The sequence below is a fragment of the Pseudorca crassidens genome, chromosome 7 (genome assembly GCF_039906515.1).
Source record: "Pseudorca crassidens isolate mPseCra1 chromosome 7, mPseCra1.hap1, whole genome shotgun sequence".
Lineage (NCBI taxonomy): Eukaryota > Metazoa > Chordata > Mammalia > Artiodactyla > Delphinidae > Pseudorca > Pseudorca crassidens.
In genome coordinates, this window is record NC_090302.1 from 7640315 (window position 1) to 7665937 (window position 25623).

Consider the following 25623-nt stretch of genomic DNA (forward strand, 5'->3'; position numbering starts at 1 on the left):
AAGCAAAAAAAAAAATCTAAAAAGATATCCACGGAATATGGTTGAAGGAGAAAAGCGAGCTGCAGAATAATGGCTGGATGAATGGATGTGCATGTGTTTGAATGTGTATGTGAGTATCAGGGGAAAAAACTGGAAAAATACACATCTACGGTAACAGGGACCTTCACTTCTATATAACGTTTCTGTGATGTTTTCAACTTTCACTATGAGCATATTTTATCTTTGTAATGATAACAGCTAGGAAAATACACTTCTACAATCATTTTGAACAGTCACACTGTGTTTCACCACACAGACATACCATACTGCAACCAATACCCCAGCTAATTGTTAGACACGGGGCTTATCTGTCATTTATCCAACAATTGCACTACAAGAAATGAGATACTACTATCCTCCCACCAGAGTGGCTAAAATGAAGAAGATGGACAATACCAAGTATTATCTCACATATCCCTGATGGGAGCGGAAATCTGTACAACCGCTTTACTATTTGGTGACATCTACCACAGCTGAATTTGTGTACACCACCTGATGACTTGGCATTTCTATTATACTTCAAGGTATAGAAACTGTAAAAATACACCAAATATATGCACCAAAAGAGGTACAAAGACGTTCTACAACCCAAATGTCCACCGACAGGAAAATGGATAAACACATCGTGGTACATTCATACACTGCACTGCACTGAGAATGATGAACTGCCACACATGACATGGGTAACTTCCACAAACATAATGCTGACTAAAAGCCATAAAGGCCAAGCACAAAGTTCAAAACCAGGCAAACTAATCTGCGGTGACAGAAGTCAGGATAACCGTGCCCTTGGCAGGGGGTGTCTGTAACTAGGCAAGGTCACCGGGGTGCTGGCTTTAAGGTTCAATCAGGGTGACTGATGGACAAAGTTACATTCATTTTGTGTACCTTTCTGTATTATACTTCCTTAAAATCAATTTTACTTAAAAAAAGTCAGTAATAAATAAATAAATAAATAAATAGATCTAGATGTTATTGCCCAGATCAACTAAAAACCAAGATCCAACCTGGCTCTGCAACATCTACCTCTTTTCGGTTGCCTCTCGCCCTCGGTGTGCTGGGAGGGTGTAGAGGGAGTGGTTAAGAGCTAGTGGTTAGAGCCCCAGGGTCAGACTGAGGTTCAAATCCCAACTCCAACGCTTCCAAGGGCAAAATCTTGGCAAGAAACTTAAACTCTAAGCTTCAGTTTCCTTATTCTGTAAAGTAGAGATAATAATTACACTATTGGGAGGCTAAAGTGAGAATTAATGCATGTGAAGGGGCCCAGTAGTGCCCCAGAAGAGTCAATGTTAACCTCAAAGTCAGGTCCATCTCACGTGCAGGGGCTGACTGTCATGCTAAGCACTTCACATGCATCACCACCTTCTCACAAGGACCTCATTTCCTCCCGCTGAGGAAACTGCAGCAACACAGGAGGAAACGTCCCGTTCAGGTCCTGCAGCTCTAAGAGGCAGAGTCAGGACTTGAATCCAGGTCTTTCCGACTCCAGAACAAGCCCTCTTATCACGCTGCTGCCTCCAGGGCCTCTGAAGGCCCCGGTGGTCATCTCTGGGGCCCAACCAGGAGTACCATCAGCCTCTGCTCTCCACCCAACCGTCCTGGTCCCGGCTCTCACTACTGACCTTCAGCCTCTCATTCTCTAGCTTGAATGCGGAGTACTCGGCAGTCTGCCGGTGTAGTCTCTCCACCAGGCTGTCCCGGTCTTCCCGCATCTTCTCCTCCAAGGTTTGTTGTTGGTTTACAAGATCTGTCACCCGGCTGGAAGGTCACAAAGTGAAAGCAGACAGAATCAATTCCACAGGTTGTGAGCAGCCCTGGACTTGGTATGGAGTAGGGCCAAGTGTTCCTACCCAGGTCACCCATGTCTCTCTTCTTGGCACCTGCCTGCTCCTCAGTCTCCACCCTGAGGAGCAGCTGTCCTGCCACTGACGCCTGTGGCATTCCCAGGTATCCCACTTCGTATTAACAGCCTTTTAAGGTTTGTCTCTCATACCACCCCCTCCAAGAAGCCTTCTCTGTTGTGATCCTCCCGTGAGGCTGAGACACTCCCTGAAGACAAAGTCCAGAGACACAGTCCCTCCCCAGCTCCCCACGGCACCCCCTGGATCTCTTAACCCGTTAGGAACTGAAGTTAGGACAGAACTCGCAGGCCCAGTGGTCAGGGATAACCCCAGGCACCCGTCTCCCTCAGACACATATTCCACTGGGGTTCTGTCTCCTCCAGTCGAGGGCAGGTGCCATGAGCAATAACAAGGCACAAGCTTCCCTTGCTCCCTTCCCCTACCCGCAGGCCCTCAGCAGGGCTATAATCCAAGAATAGAGACTGAGGAGAAGAGCACTGGGGCTTTTGACTGTAGACCCACCTGATACTGCAGAACCTTTGCACAGTGTATGTTTTCAGTATTGATAAATTACAGTTCACCACTCAGCAAATATTTAGTGAGTACTGACTAGGCCCAAGGAAACGCCTTGTATTGGTTTACTGGCAAACTCCTACGCAACTTTATTTTTTAGTTTTTAATTTTTTTAATTTATTTATTTCATTTATTTATTTTTGGCTGCGTTGGGTTTCCGTTGCTGCACACGGGCTTTCTCTAGTTGCGGCGAGTGGGGGCTACTCTTCGTCGAGGTGCACAGGCTTCTCATTGCGGTGGCTTCTCTTGTTTCAGAGCACGGGCTCTAGGCGAGCGGGCTTCAGTAGTTGCGGCACGCGGGCTCAGTAGCTGTGGCTCGCGGGCTCTAGAGCGCAGGCTCAGTAGTTGTGGCACACGGGTTTAGTTGCTCCACGGCATGCGGGATCTTCCCAGACCAGGGCTCGAACCCATGTCCCCAGCATTGGCAGGTGGATTCATAACCACTGTGCCACTAGGGAAGTCCAATGCATTTGTTTTTTTACTGCTGTAACCTTCAAGGCCAACACATAGCCTGTTATATAGTATGCTCGATAAGTACCTTTAAATGAATGATCACATGACTATAGCTGACTCTGAGAATGGTCACTGTTGACAGCTCACCAGTGGCAAGAAAGGTATGAGTTCAGTCACCTTCAACTTGAGGCCACTTTTGCCCCCTACTCCCAGGCCATACCTCTGACCTACTGACTGGTGGACAAAACGACTGAGAGAAGACAGAGGGATTACCAGCTGCCCTGTGCCCCAAGGACAGGAAGGAGGATACCTTCCTGGGTGCCTGTGCCCACTTCCCATGCCGTGCAGACTGGGGCCCAGCTCAAGCCCAGGTGTGAGCAGAGAAGGCCCCTGCATAGTGCCTGCCGGGGGGTAGGATGCTGGGGCGGGGGCTGGCACCAGGACCCAGGGTCCAACCAGAAGGCCCACCCCAGGGCCGCCCACAGCTCAGTCCGATGCAGTCCCTGACCAGAGGAGACCAGATGGCAGCTGTGTGAGCGACGTGAGCTGTCGCGGGTTGCCTGGCGCCGTGCACTGGCACACCCTCTCCTCCCATTGGCCCACACGCCCTCTCCTAACACAGACGTACTCGTTCAGGACAATAATTTCCAGCTCGAGGTCCCCCTTGTCTTTCACAACTTGGTTGTAGCGGCTCCTCCATGATTCCAGAGTGGATAAAGCTTCAGCAACATAAAGATCCTGGGAACATGGGACAGAAGGGTCCATCAGCCTGGTGTCACCACTGAAGCCAAGTGAGCTGGGAGTCACCCCAGGTCACCCCTCACCCTGATAACTTCAACCTCACTCCTGAAATTCCTTCCTAGAAGCACTGAGAGTGAAGTGGGAGCCCAGCTGTTGCTTTTCAGTTTCCAGCATCCCACGCGCCCTGACTGCAAATCCTTCCTTAACTGTCATTCCCACCCACAATATGGATGTGGTTAAAATGTCCCACAAACCCTCCACTTGTCTCCAGCCAGCTGCCCACCCCCATCGTCATCCTTTTACCCATTTACTGCCCCCCCCGCCTCTCCCTCCACCCAGCAGCCAGCAGTCCTCCCAGCTCATTCACCCTTTTCCACTGCCATCTTCCTCTCCGTTCGCCCACCCGCCCGGCCACCTCTACTCAGCTTTTCACCTCTCCCTGCTCAAAGCAGCCATTCGCTGGCAGCCAACCCACCCCCGACCCTTCACCGTCGGCCAGCCCTTCTCGGGGAGGCCTGCTACCTTGTCAGCAAGCTGCACGTGCAGCTGCTCAGCGTACTCCTCACTCTTCTCAGCTCGTTCTTTCTGGGCTCGGATGGCCCTCTTCAAGGACTCTTTGTCTCGTTCTCCCTTCTGCTTCAGTTCCTTCAGCTGCTCCATGATGGCCTCCACTTCCACCTTATGCTGGTTTCCGCTGCGCTCCAGGTTCTGGGAGAGGACGGCCCAGGAGCAGGTGCGGGGAGAGGGACAAGGAAGGCCGGGAAGGGGCAAGGCAGAGAGTAGAGGTGAGAGGGGACGAGCAAAAAGAAGGAATGAGGGAGAGAGAACTCAGGTCAACTGTGTGGAGGCATAAAGCTCCCACAGTGCAGAGCAGAGGTGGAGGCCCTTCCCAGCTCTCCGTAGCACCCCTCCCATTACTGAACCCACTGGGGTCTTAGTGTGAAGATAGAGCTCTTCTGGAATCCTTCCTTGAACTCAGCATAGTGGTCAGAGATATTCCTCAGTCCCTCAGCAGAGCTGTGACCTCAGCAGGTCCCTGGCTCAAAGATGCAAGCTGCATTGGAGCCCACCCCCTACCCCATGGGTAGTTATGAGAACTAAAGGCCTAAGGGATTAAGTGATTGGCTCAGGGGCATGGCACCCAATTGGTCACCGCTGGGAAGGGCACCCAAGACCCTCAGGGTCCACTGCTCTTGCCACTGGCTCAGAGTGCTTTGGCAACAGCGGCCCTGTACACCTTTAGGGCAAAGCCTTCCTGAGTGTGAGAGCCTTGGCCAGGTCACTGCCCTTCGAATGCCAGGCCCCGCCCCCTCCCTTCCCCACTTGTGGGGCTGGCAGGTACCTTGATCTGCATGCAGAGGCGACTGTTCTCTGCCTCTTTGCACCGAAGCTGTGCCTGCAAATGCCCACGCATGGTCTCCATGGACTTCGAAAGCTCAGATGCTGTCTTCGCTTGAGCCTTTGGAGAGACAGAGAAAGTGGCAGAGCCGGGGTTTGAACCCAGCTCTCTGGTTCCAGAGTGCACTCTACCCACTAAGCTCTGCTGGCCCATATAGAGGAGCAACTGCTGGGGACGGTACCTTCTCACATTGTATTTCCTGGAGGAGCTCTTCCACCTCCTTGTCTTTGTCTTGCAGCAGTAATAGCAGGCGCTGGAGAGGGCACACACACACTGTCTGAGCTCCCTGTGAAGGGTGAGGAGGCCCCGCCCAGGGAGGACAAACACTCCTGTGAGTGCCTGGTCACTGGGCCCAAGTCCCAAATACATTGGCCCAAGTCACAGAGACCCTAGCAGGAAGCACCCAGCATCTGTATCACAATTTTTTACAACAATTTAAAATAATGCTAGTTGTGGGACACACTGAAACACAGACTCACAAAACACTAAGGAAGCCCCATAATCCCCCACCCAGAGATCACCATTGTTAGCACACATTAAAAAGTCAGATACCTATTTTGCACTATAACCACATTTACCATAGTGTGATTAAATCTTCTATATCTTTTGAAAAAGCACCTTAACATTTCAATTTACGGATGTATCATAATTTGATAAGGCTCTCGAGCTGGGAATGCAGGTTTAGGCATTATCACCATGACCGTTGAATCCCCTACAGCGATGTTCGGCCAGGAACCGAGGGCCAAGGGCCAAACCTCGGGAACCATGGTCTCTATTTCTTTCTTTCTCTTGGAGACTCCCAACAGGCATTAATACATGAAAGGCTCCAAAAGGTATTGTAGTTAAGCAGCTGGTTTAACTTGTCATTCAGGCTGGGCAGCAGTTCCCCAAATTTATTTGGCCATGGATCAACCCCCCCTTTTGTTTCTTGTACCCATTAACACCTTGAGGAACTCAGGGTTCTATGGAACAGACTTTGGAACATGCTGCCTTGGGAGAGATTCCTTGGGAGGATTGGAATTGTTGAGTCAACAAGTCTGTACCATAATACAAATACGGAAATTCAGGGAACAGACTCTGACGATTTACAAATCCATCACCGTCATCACCATCCCTCATGCTGATGTCCAGCTTGGTGGTTCAAGCTCTCGAGTGATTGACTAGACAAGCCCGGTGGGGCAGGAGGGACAAGCCCGGTGGGGCAGGAGGGACGGGGATATGTGTTTCATGATTTCACAGATCATGAAACTAAGACCCAAAGAAAAGTCAGAGCGGGGCTCCAGCCCTCCTGCTGCCACTCAGCACCTCTACGCCGTCGCCTATACCCCCTGGAGCAGGCAGGGGGAGCTGTGTGTTACCGCTTTCTCGGAGTCCGCCTCTGCCAGCCGTTTCAATAATGTTCCTTGTTGCTCCATCAACTTTTCGGAATCCTTCAAGGGAAGGCAGGGAAAGCCAACTCATTAAGCAATAAACTGACATGTCTACATCCTCTAGGTCCTGTTCCTTTTCTAAAAATTATACTTCTAATGATAGAAGTAGTAAATTATATTCTCATTATAAAATATTTAATGAAAACTGATAAAGTCCCCCTCATCCCTACCTCCAAATCCAGCCCTGCTGTTATGAGTTCGGACTGTCCTGCCCATCCTTTCTCTATGCATTTATATGTAGCTACACCTAGAGAAGTATCTTTTGGGGGATGAGGGGTGGGAAGGGATTAATGTGTAATTTTACCAAAATGATATCATACTGTATTTTTGTGTCACAACTGGATTTTTTAACCACAGTTTTATTGAGATATAAATTCAGATACAAGTCACCAATTTGAAATGTATAATTCAATGGTTTGTGGTATATTACATTATAATTTTTTTAATTGTGGTAAAATATAACAAACTTTTTCATTTTAAGTGTAAAATTCAGTGGCATATGGTACATTTCCAATATTGTGTAACCAGCATTACCATCTAGTTCCAGAATTTTTTCATCACCCTAAAAGGAAACCTGCACCTGTCAAGCCAACAGTCTCCATTTTCCCCTCCCCCCAGCTCCCCCCAAACCCCTAATCTGCTTTCTTTTTTAGGGGGCGGGCGCACCACATGGCTTGCAGGATCTTAGTTCCGGGACCAGGGATTGAACCCAGGCTCCAGCAGTGAAAGCACTGAGTCCTAACCACTGGACCGCCAGGGAAATCCCCAACCCCTAATCTGCTTTCTGTCTCTAATATGCCGTGGCATTTTTTAACTTCTCCCCGTAACCTTTGGGCAATAAGGTGGTTCCCAGGCTTTGCAGCTGTAAACACAGCAGCAGTGGACATGTTGGGCACGTACTAAGTGTCTCTCCAGGATTGATACAAAGAGTAAGAATGGCTGGGCCCGAAGATCTGTGATTTGTGGCAGGTGACATGCCCTGCAAAATGCCCGCACTGACGCACACAAACAGGGCGTGAGAACGCCGGGCAGTAGCCAGCCTCTGCCTGTTGCCAGTCTTGCCAGCATGAATCCTGCTGTTTTAGTTTGCATTTCCCTATTTATGCATATGCTTATTAACCATTTAAGCTTCCTCTTCCCTGGACTGCCTGCTCACACCTTTGCCCACTCTCGCACAGGGCTGTGTCTTTGAACTGTCTCTATTCTTCGCAGTCACCTAAATAAAGTGTCCCTAGAAGAAGTCTCACCCCCCTTTCCCTTTCAGTCCCACAGGTCACCTTCGCAGGCTAAGAGAAAAGGACTCCCTGGTCCCAAAGTTTCCCAGGAACCTAGGAACTGGGGGAAGACAGCATTATGGGTTCTCTAGCAACAAGAGGAGGCAAAGAACGTAGGACGAAAACCTAGGCCAGGGACCCAGAGCCTGAAGCTATTCTCACTGCCCCGACAGGCCATGCCCTCTGAGCCTCCAGGGGACTCTACACAAACTAACACACCATCTCACCAAATCCCCTGCTCTAAGGAGCCAGGCACTATCACCACCCCCATTTCACAGACGAGGAGATCGAGGCTGGGAGAAGTGAGGTGAGCTGCCTGAGATCACACAGCCAGAGATGGCATAGCTGGGCGCTAAGCCAAAGGACTCCAGAGCCAGAGCATTCCTCCAGCACACTGAGTACTCCCCAGTAAGCACCGCAGCAGGGCTGTGGTCCTGAGGGCCACATGGGCGGGAGGAGGCGAGAGCCTGTACAGAACCTGGAACGCCTGCTGTGGTGGGAGTTTAAATTAGCTGACCCTTCACCTCCAACTGGAGATTCTGGGATTCCGGGATTCCCGGATTGTAGGCGCTAAGAAGGTGAAAAGGGAAAAAAATGGTAGGAAGACGTTTTCTGAAGCCCCGTCCCCCCCACCGCCCCCAGTCCCAGGACAAACAGCAGCGACAGCCACCATTTACCAAGTACCCACTGCATGCCAGGAGTACGCACAGTCCTCGTCCACACATCACTTCTAAGTCCCTTACAACCCCACATGGAAGATGCTATTCCCATTTTATAGGTGGGAAAACTGAAGCCCAGAAAGGTAAAAATCACCCACCCATGAACACTGAGCTGGAAATGAAACAGATAAAACTATTTTAAGAGAATAATTTAGCTATAACTAGTAACATTCATAGAAATATATTCTGGAAACCCTCAAGTACACCAGGATAGTACAGACGAATGCGCAAAGTAACACTTGTAAGAGCAAACAACCAAAAATTGTCTCCATCAACAGAAGAGTGGGTAAATAAGTTGTGGTATTGTCATAAAATGGAATAGAGCAGTGAAAATGAACTACCTTAGGTTTCAAGGATAAAAATGGACGGATCTCATAAAAACATTGATTGAAAAAAGCCAACTCAGAAGAAAACATATGGAACAATATCATTTATGTAAAGTTTGAAAACATGCTAAACAATACTATATGTTTCTTAGGGATACATATATAAGTGAAAAACTCTCAGATTCCAGATAAAGTTTCCCTCTGATGGGAAGATGAGGTTACTGCCAAAGGAGACACCAAGAGGGATTTAACCATGTAGACAAGGTTTTGTTTGGAAAGCTGGATAGTGGGTACACTTTTACTTATTTTAAATATTAATTTTTAAACTACAAACAAAGGAAGTTGACACTGTTTTTTTAAAAAAGTTAAACTAAAAAAAATATCTCATCAGGACGGGCTTTTTTTTTTTTTTTGACTGCGTCTCGAGGCTTGCAGGATCTTAGTTCCCCAGCCAGGGATCGAACCCGCGCCCACGGCAGTGGAAGCGCCGAGTCCTAACCACTAGACCGCCAGGGAAGTCCCAGCATGGGCATTTTGAGACTCTCGGTATCCCTTTGGTTTAGAACCAAACAGGAAGAGAGCTGTTTATACTGTCAGTCTTTTCAGAGTCATTTGCTAACATAAAATATATTTCAGAGACCACCTTTTAAGAAAACAAACTGATACCATACAATGTGTCCGCCAGCCATTAAGCCGCCTGCTTCACCAAAACTCAGGTCTGGTCTTCTCCCCGCTTTGTCGCATGACCCCTGGGATGGGCTGAACCCCTGCCTGACTCTCCACTGCTCTTCTGACTTTCAAGGTCCTTCCTGTGCCACCAGGCCCACTTCAACAACGAAGACAGCACTCGTCTACCAGATGCCCAGCATTTCACATGAATGATTTCAGCAAATCTTTCTATGGCCCCCTCAGGTCAGGCAGGCACCAAGAATATTTTCTTTTTACAGACAGGAGCCTGCGGTGCTACAGGGCCACGGCTCCGAGTGAGCACTGGGTAGGGGTGCGGCTAGGACCGCAGCTCACCTCTTTGCAGTGCTGTTCCCTTAGCAGTTCTCGGAGGGTGCGGTTGGTCTCCTCAAATGTGCTCAGCTTCTGCAGGAGAAGTTCCTTCTGCCTCGTTAGGGTGTTGATGTCCGTGCAGGTCATTTGTTTCTCCTGGAAGACAGCAGGCAGTCTTGCCAGGCACGGGTGGAGAAGGGAAGAGCTGGCACAGGGAGTCCCCATGGGGAGCTTAAGAGGTATTGGTGCCAGGCAGCCCAGGCAAGAAGAGCTGGGCAAAGGCAGGCTTCCCGGAGGAGGCAGACCTGGAAGGATGGGCAGGTTCTGAGCCTGCTGAGAACACCAGGTGGGGAAAAGGGCAGGAGAGTTCCGTGTGGGCGAGTGCAGTTAGGGCGGGCTTCTTGGACGAGGTGCGCTTCCTGGACGACAACATTTGGTGGCTGATACTGGCAGGAATCAGACACGTGCCTTGACTCACTGTGATCCCAGGAGACCCACGATGACATCTCAGAGGCCCTGGCTACCAAAGGTCAGCCTCGAAGGTCAGGCCCCAGAAGTGAGAAGAGGGGTGGGGGTCGAGGAGTTAAGTGTGCCCTGCCCTGGCCTGAAGATGTCATAAAGTCAGCATGAAGACTGCGGAAAGACCCCGCCACGGTGTGCAGCTGCCCCCGCTCTGGGCGCGGCCCCGGCACTGGGCGGTTGGGCTGGCCACCTACCGTCTTCAGTTTCCCGATGGTATCCTTCAGGGCCATGACTTGTTTGGCCGCAGCAGCCCCATCCATTTCAGCCTCCATCAGCTTGGACATGAGGCACTCCTTCTCCTGCTGGAGGTGTTTCTTCTGAAGCCTGGGCCCAGAAAGAACAGGGCTCTGTGAGCCCTCCCAGGCCCCTGCCCACCTGGAGCTCCGACGCTCACCTCACAATGCCCTGCGAGGCTCATCTCCTGGTCAGGGAACAGTGGGGGAGGGGGCAGGGATGGCCCTTCTGGCCCGAGTGGCCTTCTGGAAGGACACCTGGTCACCAGAGCAGGGCCTCCACACCGGGGGACATTATGCCACCTGCTTGTCTCTCAGACAGAAATCAGTGTCACCTCGTTCCCCAGCCACTGCCATGGCCACCTAACTACCATCTTCAGATCCACTTTTGAGCCCTCCCCTCCACTCTCCCCATTGGAGCCAAGTCTGGTCACACCACTTCCCGCTTCGAAAACCCTTCTGTGGCTCCCAACCGCCCTCGATGCAAACACCCCGAAGTGGCCACCAAGAGCCGGCCCCTGCCAACCTCCGTGGCCCCCCTTCCCCTCAGCCCACCCTCTCCCCTTGCTCTGCCCCGCTTTTCATTTCTTAGTCTCAAACTCCTCCCGCCCTGGGGCCTTCCTGCAAGATGTTCCTGCTACCTGGCGTGTTTTCCTCCCCCGCACTCACCTGCCTAGCACCTGGCCATCCTGCCGGACTCCCGTTGTTTCCAGAAAGGCCTCCCTGATGCCCTCCCCCCGGAACTCTGCGGGGCCCTCTTCCCTGACCGGGAATCATGAGCACGTTAGTGACTCTGTTGAACACTGTAACCCGGGCTAGGCTGGTGCTCGGGCAGCCCCGCAAGAGGGAAGGTGCCCAGGGCAGTGCCGCCTTACATGGTGAAGTCCTTCTCCTCCTTGATGCGCTCGATGCTGTGCCGCAGCACCGTGTTCTCGTGCTCGGTCTCGGCCAGCTCTTGGGCCACCTCCTCCAGCTCCTCCTTGCGTTCCTCCAGGAATCTTTTGGCCATCTGGCGCTCTCCCTTCTGCGTCTTGACCTGTGCAGGGGCATGCAGGCAGGGGCCACTGAGGGGAGGAGCTCCTCTCCACCGCATCTCAAGGTCCGCTGCTTTGGACAAAGCAAGGGGCACCTCCGATTGAGCACTCCATACTACTGAGGTCCTTTGGGCGCAAGCTCAGTCAATCCTCACAAAGACTCTGGACAGACACAATTCCTCTCATTTCCTCGTCACTGAGGAAAGGGAGCAAAGGGAGCCTGAGTGACTTTCCGGTTGGGGACAGAGCCAGGATACAAACGGTTGTTCAGCTGGCACTCCACGGGAGGAGAGATGTCACAAAAAGGCCCCTGCTCCTCGGGCTGTGGAGAAAGGCAGGCCTGTTGCCAGGCAGCCACCAGCCGCAGGTTCTCCAAGAGGGCCCTGGGCCCCAGTCGCAGGGGAGGACTAAAGACACAGGCCCCGTCAGCAGCCGCAACGAGGATTCCACGGCAGCTCCACCAACTTATTAGTTGGGGGCCTTGGACTTCCAGGTTGTTTCCAATTTCATTGCCACATCCCACCCAAAGACACAGCCCAGCAACTGGGGACAAACTTCCTCTGCCTGTTTGGGGCATTGTTTTCTGGTTTTTTTTTTTAACTTTTGTATAAAATGGAAAACAGAGGCCCCAGTGTCCCAGTCACTACATCTGCAAGACAGAGACAATAATACCACCGGCTTCGTTTACTGTAGTAAAAAATCAAACCAGGCCATCCATACAGAGCACCAGGCAAGGTCAGGGCCAGGCCTGGGCTAAGTGCTTGATGGAAAGGGATCCCAGGTTGCCCCGACTACCTCCCCAGGGGCACCTGAAACCCTGGGAGGCCTGCAGAGGCAGCTGGAAGGAGGTGTCCACCAGGAACTCACCCGGCAGTCCCAAGTGTCCTCGGGACACTGGCCAGCCCAGCCCCCTACCTCCCTCACCTCAGACTTGAGACAACCAACCGCGTTCATTAGACTGTCAATCTTCTTATCATAACGGTTCATTTTACAGTGACCCGAGTCGTCATCTTCGGTAGAGAGGTCACTTAACCGCATCACTGAGACCAGCTTTTCTGAAGATGGTGGTGTGATCTCCAGGCAGTGAGGTGGATTCTGATGTAGAGGAGGGAGAGACACATGAAGTCATAAGGCAGAACTGCAACCATTGGTCCCACCATCCCTGGCTGTCCGCTGAGCAGGAAGAGCTAAAATTGCTACAGGGCAAAACCACAGAGACCCCAAGGGGAAGGGCACACCGACCTTCTTGGTGGAACACTGCCTCATTATCTACCCTTGTTTGTTTTTTTTTTGTCTTTTTTTTTTTTTTTGCGATACGCGGGCCTCTCACTGCTGTGGCCTCTCCTGCCGCGGAGCACAGGCTCCGGATGCGCAGGCTCAGTGGCCACGGCTCACGGGCCCAGCCGCTCCGCGGCATGTGGGATCCTCCCGGACCGGGGCACAAACCCGTGTACCCTGCATCGGGCGGACCCTCAACCACTGCGTCACCAGGGAAGCCCCCTACCCTTGTTTAAATGTTGTTTCTGAAGCTCTTCTAACATAGAAATAAAAAGCGTGTGTTACACAACTACTGAAGCCCGCACGCCTACAGCCCGTGGTCCGCAACAAGAGAAGCCACCGCAATGAGAAGCCCGCGCACCGCAACGAAGAGCGGTGGCTACTCTTCATTGCGGTGCGCGGGCTTCTCATTGCGGTGGCTTCTCTTGTTGTGGAGCACGGGTTCTAGGCGCGTGGGCTTCAGCAATTGCGGCACACGGGCTCAGTAGCTGTGGCTCGCAAGCTCTAGAGAGCAGGCTCAGTAGTTGTGGCGCACGGGCTTAGTTGCTCCGCAGCATGTTGGATCTTCCCAGACCGGGGCTCAAACCCGTGTTCCCTGAATTGGCAGGTCGATTCTTAACCACTGCACCACCAGGGACATCCCCAGTGTCAAGTTTAAAATGAAGGATATAACAAATTGGCAAAAACTGTGATTCCCAAAGTTGGCAAAAGTTGGGGGCAGTAAATATTTTCATACACCTAGGGTAGATATGAAATATGTCAAAAGTCTTTTAAATGAATATGAATACATTGGATATTGTATGAATACATTGAATATTGTGGATAGTTGCAAAGGCAAACAAATCTTCTATAACAGGTATTTTAAGGACAAGTGGAGAAATTTAAATATTAACCAGATGTTATATGATTAAGAAATTAAGTTTAAAAAAAAATGAAGTGAAGTTTTTAGGACTAATCACTGTTATTTTGGTTATGGAGAAAATGTTATTAGAAATGCATACTGAATTATTTAGGGTTAAAATGGTATTTCTAGAAAATATTTACCTAAATACATCAGTTTAAAAAAATAATTTTTAAAATGCATGTCCCCCTCAGAGAAGTTTATGCAAAGCTGTATAATACTTTCAAGACTTCAAAAAGATATTCTAATCTGGGGGCAAGTGTTTCCATGTTTTTTGTTGTTGTTGTTTTTTTAACTGTCTTTTAATTAATTAACTTATTTATTTGGTTGCACCGGGTCTTAGGTGCAGCAGGCGGGCTCCTTAGTTGTGGCAGGCAGGCTCCTGAGTTGCAGCTCACAGGCTCCTGAGTTGTGGCATGTGAACTCTTAGTTGCGGCATGCATGTGGCATCTAGTTCTCCGACCAGGGATCGAACCGAGCCCCCCTGCATTGACAGTGCAGAGTCTTATCCACTGCACCACCAGGTAAGTCCCTCCATGGGATTTTGATATATTGAATTTGACTCTCTCATTCTATACATTCATTCCATTGTATTAAGTAATTGCTATTTCTCATTGTTTGCACCGTTTTTTCCTTCTCGTAAGCTGAGGTGGCTAAACTTCTGTGCTAATTTCCAGGGAAAGATGATGGCTATCAGGAATAAAAGGAAGTGTTTTATTTTTTTAATTTTTTATAAATCTTTATTGCAGTATAACTGCTTTACCATGGTGTGTTAGTTTCTGCTTTATAACAAAGTGAATCAGCTATACATGTACATATCTCCTCCCTCTTGTGTCTCCCTCCCACCCTCCCCATCCCACCCCTCTAGGTGGTCATAAAGCACTGAGCTGATCTCCCTGTGCTATGTGGCTGCTTCCCACTAGCTATCTATTTTACATTCAGTAGTATATATAAGTCCATGCCACTCTCTCACTTCATCCCAGCTTACCCTTCCCCCTCCCAAAGGAAGTGTTTTATATGGGTGTAAACTGTTATGTCAAACAAGTAGGACTCATAGGGTGCAATTTAAAAAATGTATGTGCCCTTTGTCCCAGCAATTCTATTTTTGAGGAATTTATCAAGAATATCTAAGAATGTGAATTAATATTTAAATTCAAGGCTAGGGTATAGATAAATGTACAGCAAGATAGTATTGGTTAAATACTTAACAGTACACAAATGTACACACAATGGAATAATGCCTTAAAAAAATAATGTGCGATATAAATATAGTCAAAATATGTGGAAAAAAGAACATTACAACAATAAGTAAAATATAATCCCATTGTTACAAAAATCAAAAGAACACGTCTATTCACAAGAAAAGATCCAGAAGTCTTGCACCTAGAAGTTACATGGGTCTCTTCTCAGGGTGGTGGAATTACAGGTGGTTTTTACTTTCTTCCTTATGCTGATTTAGATTTTCTAATTTTTTCTAATTTTCAACAATGACTGTGCATTGCTTTTATAAGAAAAAGAGTTATTTTAATATATAAAAGAAAGACAATAGGAAAATGTATAGACAGTATGATTACAATTTGAAAAAAAAACTCCGCATGGGAAAAAGTGATAATAAATGTACCGAAATATTAATAGTTTTAGGGTGGCAGTGACAAGAACAGGACTGGTGATGTTGTTTCTTGAGCTGGGTCTTTGTAAAAATTCATCAACACGCTTCTGATGCATGTACTATCCTGCACTTTCCAATGAAAAGGTTTTAAAACTTAATAGCAGCCAGATTAGAGTAGTAGAATTACAGTGATTGTCTAGTTTTCTGTATTTTCAGCTTTCTGTCATAAAAATAGATGACTTAATTAGTAATAGGGTAGAGAAAAAACCCAGACCTGCTTTCTCCCAAAGATCTTATCTTGTGTACCAGGAGGGGTTTTAAAAATGAAACACGGGGACTTTCCTGGTGGCGCAGTGGTTAAGAATCCGCCTGCCAATGCAGGGGACACGGGTTCAAGCTCTGCTCCAGGAAGATCCCACATGCCGCAGAGCAACTAAGCCCGTGCGCCACAACTACTGAGCCTGTGCTCTAGAGCCCGCGAGCCACAACTACTGAGCCCACGTGCCTAGAGCCCGTGCTCCGCAACAAGAGAAGTCACCGCTATGAGAAGCCCATGCACCACAACGAAGAGTAGCCCCCGCTCGCCACAACTAGAGAAAGCCCACGTTTAGCAACGAAGACCCAACACAACCAAAAATTAGTTAATTAATTAATTTAAAAAGAAAGAAAAGAAACATGAATCCCCACAAGCACATAGCAGCTTCCGGGGTCCATGTCCAGCTCCACCACAAACTCTTCCTCCTGTGGTCTTTTCTCTCTTGTCCATAATGGTAAGGGCAGGCTGGGGCCTCCCAGGAACATGGAAGGCCACTGAAAAATGGAAAGGGGCTGAACCAAGAGGACAGCATGAAGACAGCTACTGCTTGAGAGATGGTAAGTCACATCTCTGGGCCCCTCCGTTTCTAGAATTCTGTGGCCCCAGGACTGGAAGGGGCACTGAGCTTTCCAGGGGGGACCATAGTCCTAGAACCCATGTCAACAGGAAGTCCATTTCCACAGTGGCATGACTTTGATATATAATTTAAGAACTACTAAGTCTCTTCATTAAAAAAAAAGAAAAGAAAAAAGCATTTTAAATAAAATATAGTATGTTTGTTATAAAGAAATTCAAGCAAACCATGAAAAGATAAAGCATTAAAGCCTCCCACCCCAGAGGTAATCACTGCTTACCACTTCTTATATTTCCTCCCCAAAACAGGTTTGCACATATAAACATAACCATACACACATGGACACACAGATGCACTTTTCTGCACAAATAGGGCCAAACTCTCCGTGCTGTGCCACTTGGTGCTTCATTATCATGTAGAAATATCTACCTCAATCTTCTAGTGGTTGCATGGCATTCCATTGTATGGATGCATCATAATTTAGCCAATACCCTCCTGACAGACATTTAGGTTGCTTCTAATTTTTCTCTATTGCAAACAATGCTTTAGTAAACATCCTGATACACACACAGATCCCTGTACTCTTCTGTGACTTTTAGCATCAATTCCCAAGTGTAGAACTATAGAATCCATGTTTGGATGGATGCTGCCAAACTGCCTGCAGAACGGCTGAATCGGTTTCACAATCCACTCAAAACTGTCCAGGGGGACTTCCCTGGTGGCGCAGTGGTTAAGAATCCGCCTGCCAATGCAGGGCACACGGGTTCAAGCCCTGGTCCAGGAAGATCCCACATGCCGCGGAGCAACGAAGCCTGTGCGCCACGACTACTGAGCCTGTGCTCTAGAGCCCGCGAGCCACAACTACTGAAACCCGTGTGCCACAACTACTGAAGCCTGTGTGCCTACAGCCCATGATCTGCAACAAGAGAAGCCACTGCAATGAGAAGCCCGTGTACCGCAACAAAGATCCAATACAACCAAAAATAAATAAATAAAACAAATAAATTTAAAAAATATATATTAAACAACAACAACAACAACAAAAAACTGTCCAGGGACTTCCCTGGTGGTCCAGTGGTTAAGACTCCGCACTTCCACTGCAGGGGGCACAGGTTCGATCCCTGGTTGGGGAATTAAGATCCCACATGCCACGCTGCGCGGCCAAAAAAAAAAAACACAAACAAAAAACCATCTAAAAAAGATTCGTTGATACCTCCCATATGCTTGTCAACACAAGATATTCATAATCTTTTCAAGTTTTTTCCATTCAATAAAAATGATAGCTTGTTTTATCTAAAATGTAGTTGTTTCTAATTTACATTTCACTGATTATTAGTGAGGTACACATAGTAAAAAAAATCTAAAAAGCATTTTAATTCCAGTCTTCCTTGCACTTTATATAGAGAGAGATGTCAGAACACTTTTCATTTATTCCCTAGAATGCCAAACTCTCTTTGTCTCTTAGGGATAACATGGTAAATCAGGGAGTCAAGAGAGTGAAGTATGACTCTAAACTTTAGAGTAATTACTATTATTTCTAATTTTAAAAGTAATAAGTTCTCAGAAAGATAATCTTTCAAAATAGATCAGGGGCTTCCCTGGTGGCGCAGTTGTTGAGAGTCCGCCTGCCAATGCAGGGGACACGGGTTCGTGCCCCGGTCCGGGAAGATCCCACATGCCACGGAGCGGCTGGGCCCGTGAGCCATGGCCGCTGGGCCTGCGCGTCCAGAGCCTGTGCTCCACAATGGGAGAGGCCACAGCAGTGAGAGGCCCGCGTACCACAAAAAAAAATACATATATATATACATATATATATATATATATATGTATATGTGTATGTGTGTATATATATATATATATATATATCAGGCATCATCATCTTAAGGTATAGTCATCCCTTGGTCTCCACAGGGATTGGTTCCAGGACCCTCATGGATATCAAAATCAAAGGATGCTCAAGTCCCTTGTATAAAATGGTGTAATATTTGCACATAACCTAGGCACCTCCTCCTGTATACTTTAAATTAGCTCTAGATTATTTATAATACCTAATTCAATGTAAATGCTTTGTCAGTAGTTGCTGGCACACAGCAAATTCAAGTTTTGCTTTTTGGAACTTTATGGATTTTTTTTTTTTTTCTTAAATCTGTGGTTGGTTGAATCTACAGATGTGGAACCCGTGGATACAGAGGGCCAACTGTAGTCTCAAGCCCTTTACTTGTCTCAATAATAAGATCTTTGTCTAAAACACAGTCACAGCCCTTGTCTTGTCAATGAGTTTCTTCACTGCAATTGACTAGAACGTAAGCGTAAGGAAGGCACAGCTGCCAGTTTGCAGCTGTAACCCCAGTGTGCAGCAGTGTCGCAAGAAATGCATGAATGACTGCACGGATGGATAGATGGACAAGCAAAACGTTTTGAGGTGTGGCTAAAAAAAGACAACAGTTCTCTTGGAACCTTGGCAACTCACACGGAAGGCAGTTATTCCTCAGGAGATTATTCCAGTGGTTTTGATGACATCTATGGAATACGTGCACGGTCTCTTATGGGGGTGACCGTAAAAGTGAAGATGCTTTCTTGGATATGTATGTTCTGGTATATATTTTAAAATTATGCTTTGGCACTAGCAAAGTTACGTGGGGCAAGACATGTAGCTCCTCACATACAAATCAGAGAGCCTACGAGTACCGCCTCTAGAATGAGACACCCCTGAGTCCTAACTCCACCTCTGCTACTCTCTCTGTGAGACTTCACCTCTCTGAGCCTTGGTTTCCTCATCTGCACCTTAGGAGAGCGGGACGTACCGCATTGCAGTGTTGGCAGGACTCAAGAAGATTCCCACACTTTCAGGGTTTAGCAAGGCGCTTAGTAAGCGGGACCTACTGGGATGTCTCTGAGAGCTCCCGCCGACCCTGAACCATACAGAGTATGAGGCCTGCTAGAACCTGACCAATTGGAGAAGAAAAGCCTGAACGAGAATGAGCCTACCTCCCACTTGCATCCCACATGCCGGGTGGATGATTTTCCAGGGGGCATCCAAGGTACCTTGGTTTTCACCCGGACACTCCGCCGCACATTCACGGTGTCCCCTTTCATTCCGCGCTTATGTGATTTCTGTGGAAAGGGACAAACCCAGGGTCACTTCCCCACGCAGCTGGCCGTGGCATCACTCTGGTGGCATCTGCTTCCAACTCTGCTGGGGAGCCGCTTCTGACTAAGGCTACTGCTGCCACTTCCAGGTGACCGTCCTACCTTCCAACCAGGCAACTGAGCTCTGAAAGCGAATGTGTCTGTCTCTCAAATCTCTGGAGTTAGAAGTGTGAGGAGGCCCAGCTGGGAGGTGTCGCCTTGCTCCACAGCCTTGGCCTTGCCCCCCTGGCATACTCCTACCTGGCTGTTGGTCGCTGATGCTTTCGGGAGTTTTTTTATGTGGACATGGACAGGGGTGTTCTCATCCACGTGAACATGTAAGGGGGGAGTTGAAGAGCGGTCCTTCATGGTTCGCTTCTGGCAGGTGGGGGAGGACAACACAAAAAAGGTTGATCTGTGGATGAGTAAACTGGGCGTGAAAAACCGAGCTCACAGCCTCTGGGGGCCACTGAAAGCCTAGCCACCAAGCGAGCAGGACATCAACCAGCACTACTGGCATGCGGGCAGGAAGCAAGGCGGGCGTGCCATTCAGCAGGCTCCTGCAGAGATCCCAGCTGAAGACCACCGGGGAGATGCAGGTCCGTTCAAGAGAAGGGTCTGTGAGACCCACAAGTTCTACAAAAGAGCCCAAACCCAGGCCCCGGGGTCCTCAGAGCTGCATCTCTTTCCGAGCCTGCTGGAATGCACAGCTCCTCCTGAGATTCAGCGCAGCACAGATGGAAAGCAGGTGAGTCCTCCTACACCGGAATCTGAATGGGGCATGCGGATTAGCACGCACAGAACGGTTACGGTGCAAAATACTTCAAGCAGCAGGTAGCTAAAAGACGGTGAAGACAGAAAGCTGGAGGAAATGCCGAGATGAGAAGGTTGTATGGATTCTAAAGGCCACTTAAGCAGGGCTGAACACATACCCCTCGCCTACCACCAGCTCCTGTCAATCCCCATTCTTTTTTTTTTTTACTTTTTTCTTTTTTCCTTTTTTTTTGGAAATTCTGTTTTCAGATTTTTGAAGTTTGTCTGGAAGGATTAGGCTAACACAACCTCCTCACACCCGACAGCCTTGCCACCGGCAAAACCAAATCCAATCAATCAGCAGGCTATGCATGAAGGCACCTGACAGAGCACCTGGCCACCGGGCTACCAGCAGAAGCGTTTCTTCTGGCGGGGCCACAGACCACGGGGCTGCTCCGCGCGCATGTCACCTACCGTCACAGTCACACTGGGTGAGCCACAAGGTGTCCTCAAGACCTTTTTCTGCTTGAGACTTGTTACTCTGTTCTTTTCACACGATGGAAACCTGTACCCAGGCATAAGAAGCAGATTATAAGCAGAAAACTAGGGCTCTTCTATTTCTTAGATCTCCCGAAGTTATATACTACATATGGTGTCTAACAAGTCCACGGCTAGGAGAACCAGTGTGGAATCATTTGGCTCCCTGTACACAAGCACCAAGCTCTCATGGTGTGCCTGGCAGGGGGATGGAAGCAGGGGGTGATGGACATTCGCAGGGCTGGCCTTTTAACCTGCCATCGCATCACACGTATTGTGACCTTTTACTGAAAAGCCCAGCTGTCATCCTGTCTGTCAGGAGACAAAAAAAGCAGGCAGCATGTGGGCAACAGCCAACACGTTAGTCTGGCCAAGGGCGAAAGTGCCCAGGACACTGGCTGGAACAATGCTCAGTGAATGACTGCCATGAAAAGACAGAGGCATAAGCTCAGGAATAAGGTCTCTGTGACTCAGTTTCATAAAATTAATAGTCAAATATTCAAATAAGAGGATGAAAAATGACCATTTCCCAAAATATTCCATTTGCTACCCGTTAAGCCCCTAAGAGGCAGGGTTATTTTTGCTTTTACGGATTTTTTTTTAATACCACGTGTAATTCATCTTATACATAAACAGCCCCATCACCAAATCTGCAAATAAAGCAAAAGTTTAATCTCCAAAATCTGGCAGCAGTCAATCCAAGAATTCCAGGACGGGAAGGGACTTGGAAAGTACATTTGGTCCATCCCACTGCCTGATGACAGCCCCCAAAATATGATCTTGCCCTCGCCCTCCATTATTTTGGAAAAAATAATGCAACATAAAAATTCTTTAGCACTTTAGCATACATTTTGCTGTATGTATATCACACCTTGATATAAAAGAAAAAAATTTTTTGAGTCCTACTAATCATTTAGCCAAGGAATACCAAATCTGTGCAGATGGGTTTTTTTTTTCCCTCCTCACTTAGAACATTTCTGTTTACTTGAAGCCAATAGATTTGGGAAAGCTCTCACCCTCAGCGGGTTTTCCATCAAACTACCTGGATTCCACCAACATCTGACTAACTGCCGCGTCCACCTCTTACGTGGTTGTTATTTATTTACACCTAACCTCCTTTCAAAAAGGATCTGAACCTAGTACTCCAATGACAACGATGGTGATCCTATTTGCTACCAGGAACTGGGGCACCTGAGGAGGGAGGGCCAGAGGGAGGCAGAACTGGGATTACATGCGTGCATTTTCCTCTTTCCTCTTAAAAATTATTTTTAAATGTTTTGGTCCAGGCTTTCAGTACACAGAACAGAGAGCTGAAAAGAGAATCCTCCAGTGAGCCTGGCCTGGGAGCCCCTGCCCGCTTTTCCCTGCCCTATGGCGGAGGCGCCCCCCACAATGGCAGTACCTGGGGGAGCCGCCTGAGGATGACGCAGACATGGTTAGGCATCAAAGCCGCAAAGGTGGGCAATTGGGTCAGCAGGCTCTGCTCAGGGGGACCCAGAGGGGCGTGTCAGTGAGAATCTCAGGGGCCGGGCATCAAACGTCCTGAGGGGAGGAGAGTGTAAGCTTTGGGGGTGACAGTTGGATGAAAACTTGGGAGGTGCTCCTCTGCTGTCCAAGTCGCACAGCAACTGACTGTCCTGCCAAAGTGGGGGGAGATAGGAGAGGCTGAGCGACCCGGTGGGCGGGGCGGTGAGAGCTCCCCTCCCCAGGGAGGGCCAGGGGGCGGAACTTCGAAGTAAAGGACCACCACACCCAGGCCCCACGCGGGAGGGAAGGTGGGTGGCCACCAGGGGGAAAACCTGAGATGCTGGCTCGCGTGCGAAGAGGGCAGGAGAGAACCGCTAGGCTCCAAGTGGGCCCCAAAGGGCCGGAACCGGCGTAGGGAGCGGGAGGGATAGTCGGGGCGGAGCCAGGGCAACTGTCTCCTAGGAGAAGGGCGTTCCCGGCAAAATAGACACCCGAGAAGACCTATAGTATTTGAAGGAGGAAGGCGCGGAGGCTGCAGGGGGAAAGGGGCGCTAAGCAGCGAGTGGGTGCCCCGACGGCAGAGGGAAAATCCTCCAGGGCGAAGCAGCGGCCGCTGAGATTTAGTATCCGAGTTAGAGCGGGTTCGACGTCGGGTCGTGCAGGGAGCGCGGCGAGAGAACCGGGAGGCCCGCTGGACAGGTGAACCCACCCAACGGGGTAGGGCGCCCCGGAGGCGGTCCCCGGGGACTGCGCTGCCTATGAGAAGCCGTCAAATAACTGCCGGGCCGAGGCCCTCAGGAAGGGCGAGGCAGACGGGGCAACGCCCACCGGCGGGCAAGAGGGCGCGGGGCCAGTCTCTGTCGGCGGAAAGAAGGGACGACCACCCACCAGCGGGCAGGAGGGGACCAGTTTCTGCACATAGAGAGAAGGCCGAAGCCTGGAGGGAGCAGAACCCTGCCGGTGGCCAGGTGAGGAAAGGCCCGCCCGTTAGCGGGAGGAGGAGAAGGCCCGCGCCGGTGGGCGGGGCGGGGGGCGAGATTCTGACGGGAACTGGACGAGCGCGCCGGAGGGTGCCGGCGGGGGCGGCCCGGGGGGGCAGCGGGACCCGGCGACCTCGGCGGGGGCCACCCCGCCCGTGGGGACCAGGCCCGGCGGCGGCCGCGGAACGCCCCGGAGCGCCCTGGCTCCCGCCTGCCGGCGGCCTCTCACCAGAAGCGACACGGCTGCGCCCAGAAACGCCTCCTTATGAAGTCGTTGAAGTCAGAGGCCAGGGTCTTGCCATGGAGACGCAGCGGCGGATTCAATCCAGCTCTGGCAGCGACTCCTCCCCGCTTTCTCCTCCTTTTCCGACAAGCGATCGGCAGGTCGCCCATTGGCCAGTTCAAACCCCCCCGGGAGCCTCTCGGGTGTCGCCATTTAGGCCCAGCCCCTGGCGTCACAGAGATGCCCCGCCCCACCAGAAGCTCCACCCCCTTCCGGGCCACGCGTAGCGTCGCCAGGGAGACGCGCGACGCCACTGACGGGCCTGGCCCGGGCTTGCGTCGCCCGGGCTTGCCTCACCGGTCAAGACGAGCTTTCCCCCCTCCGCCATTTTTACCCTGCCTTCAGCCCTCATCGGTTCCCCAAACTCAGAGGAGCGCCCAACTTCTAGCCTACTCCCTCTGATTCATATTAGGCCACTGGGCTCAGGGGTCAGGAAACATGTTACTGTCCGGAGCTGCGCGCTGCTTCTGGAAATACAGCCCTGTCTCTCCTCCCCTGTTGGTGCAGAGATGGAGCCCGCTTCTGCACACCACCCAGACTCTCTCCCCCTCCCACATCGCCTGTCTTTGTCCAGGGGGGAGGAAGGGTCCGCGTTCCTCTTGCTCCTCAGTGCCCTCCTGCACACTGTATGCTGCTGTGTGTACACACCTACTCCGTTGAAGTTCTCGCTGAGTCTCCATCTTCTCAACTATGCTTCACTGTCAGCCAATCATGGGGGGCTGTCACGTGGCTCACGCAGCCGCCCTGGATTCTGGGAGACTTTAACATCCTCAGGGCCATCCTGGCCTCAGTTCCTTGACATCCTCATCTCCATGACCTTCTCTCCACCTCAGCCATGTACTCCCAGGGTCACACAACTGGTCCACCTGAAATCTTAAGTTCCAGCTCCCCCCTCTCCAAACAGAACTCATTCTTTTGCCTTCCCGCCTACTGTCTAATGCTTATGGCGTTCATTCCTCAGTGTTAGGGAGCCCTCCACTCCCTTGCCCCGTTCATTTTCTCCCTGTTGAAGAAATGATGGATCCCCAATCCTTATTGTAATCCAACCACCAGAGTCTCTGCAAAGATCAAATGCACAAATCATTTCCTCCACCCTCAGCTGAGCCCTCACCACTGCCCAGCAATGGTTTAATTTATCCCTGGACCCCCTCCTCCTCCCCACGTTGGCTTTTTATTTATCTATCTATTTATTTATGTATTTTTGGCTGAATTGGGTCTTTGTTGCTGTGCGCAGGCTTTCTCTAGTTGCGGTGAGTGGGGGCTGCTCTTCGTTGTGGTGCGCGGGCTTCTCATTGCAGTGGCTTCTCTTGTTGCGGAGCACGGTCTCGAGGCGCAAAGGCTTCAGCAGTTGTGGCTCGTGGGTTGTAGAGTGCAGGCTCAGTAGTTGTGGCGCACGGGCTTAGTTGCTCCGCGGCATGTGGGATCTTCCCGGACCAGGGCTCAAACCCGTGTCCCCTGCATTGGCAGGCGGATTCTGAACCACTGCGCCACCAGGGAAGCCCACCACGTTGGCTTTTCCAAATCTTTGCCTCTTCCCCATCCCATATGACAACTCTCCTTTTTCATAGAGAAACATAAATTCATCCAGTGGAATTCTCTCCACCTTCTCCCACCTTCCCCCACCTTATCCCCCCCGCTTCAGAAGAAGTGATGTCATTTTTGCTGCCCAAGATAACCTTCTTGTTTCCAGGCCTAGGTCAAACATCTCTGTAAAACATCTCTTGCCAGCCCCAACACAGAGTTGTTGATCATTTCTCAGTGCTCCCACATTCAATGAACCAACATTTATGAAGTCCCTACTGTGTGCTAAGCCCAGGGTGAGGGACACCAAACCAACACATCCCACTCGGTCTTCAAGGAGTACACAGCCAACCCCTCTGACGTGACCAGACGAAATGATTAAAGCTTTCCCCTCCCCACCCACTGAAGGATTTTGCCTCTGTGGTTCTGTCCCCTACCCACCATCTGAGGAGGGTTTTTCTCTGCCAGTGCAGTTCTTCGGGGCTTTTGTGATGGAGAATCTGAGAATGGACAGGACTGAGAGGTCACCACCCTCAACACACACACACATACACACACATGCATACACTGGAAGCGAGTGACAGGAAGGAGGAGGGGGAAAATCTTAGAGACAGGCAACAGGGAGGAAGGGGTGCTGAAGACAGGGGCACAGGGACACCTGTAGTGGGTGAAGGACGTGCGATGGGAAAGAG

The 25623-nt window shown here is 50.0% G+C and overlaps 1 protein-coding gene across 11 annotated transcripts in view; it reads right to left on the reverse strand.

The window, feature by feature from the left end:
- The window catches only part of ODF2 (outer dense fiber of sperm tails 2), a 30833-nt gene extending 7298 nt beyond the window's left edge, over positions 1–23535 (reverse strand). The window contains exons 1-15 of one of the 11 annotated variants that reach the window (XM_067743093.1): positions 23357–23496; positions 22083–22222; positions 20618–20708; positions 19652–19768; positions 19250–19375; positions 12508–12678; positions 11425–11585; positions 10511–10640; positions 9819–9950; positions 6405–6476; positions 5228–5299; positions 4990–5106; positions 4170–4355; positions 3535–3644; positions 1662–1797 (exon numbers count right to left, since the gene is read on the reverse strand). In XM_067743093.1, the coding sequence (XP_067599194.1) occupies positions 1662–1797; positions 3535–3644; positions 4170–4355; positions 4990–5106; positions 5228–5299; positions 6405–6476; positions 9819–9950; positions 10511–10640; positions 11425–11585; positions 12508–12678; positions 19250–19375; positions 19652–19768; positions 20618–20708; positions 22083–22114 (1653 nt within the window). In that variant the 5' untranslated portion in view covers positions 22115–22222; positions 23357–23496. Of the gene's footprint in view, positions 1–1661; positions 1798–3534; positions 3645–4169; positions 4356–4989; positions 5107–5227; positions 5300–6404; positions 6477–9818; positions 9951–10510; positions 10641–11424; positions 11586–12507; positions 12679–19249; positions 19376–19651; positions 19806–20617; positions 20709–22082; positions 22318–23356 lie in introns of those variants that run through there. The other 10 variants (XM_067743095.1, XM_067743091.1, XM_067743090.1 and 7 more) reach the window with 10 other exon arrangements.
- Positions 23536–25623: the final 2088 nt, after the last annotated feature.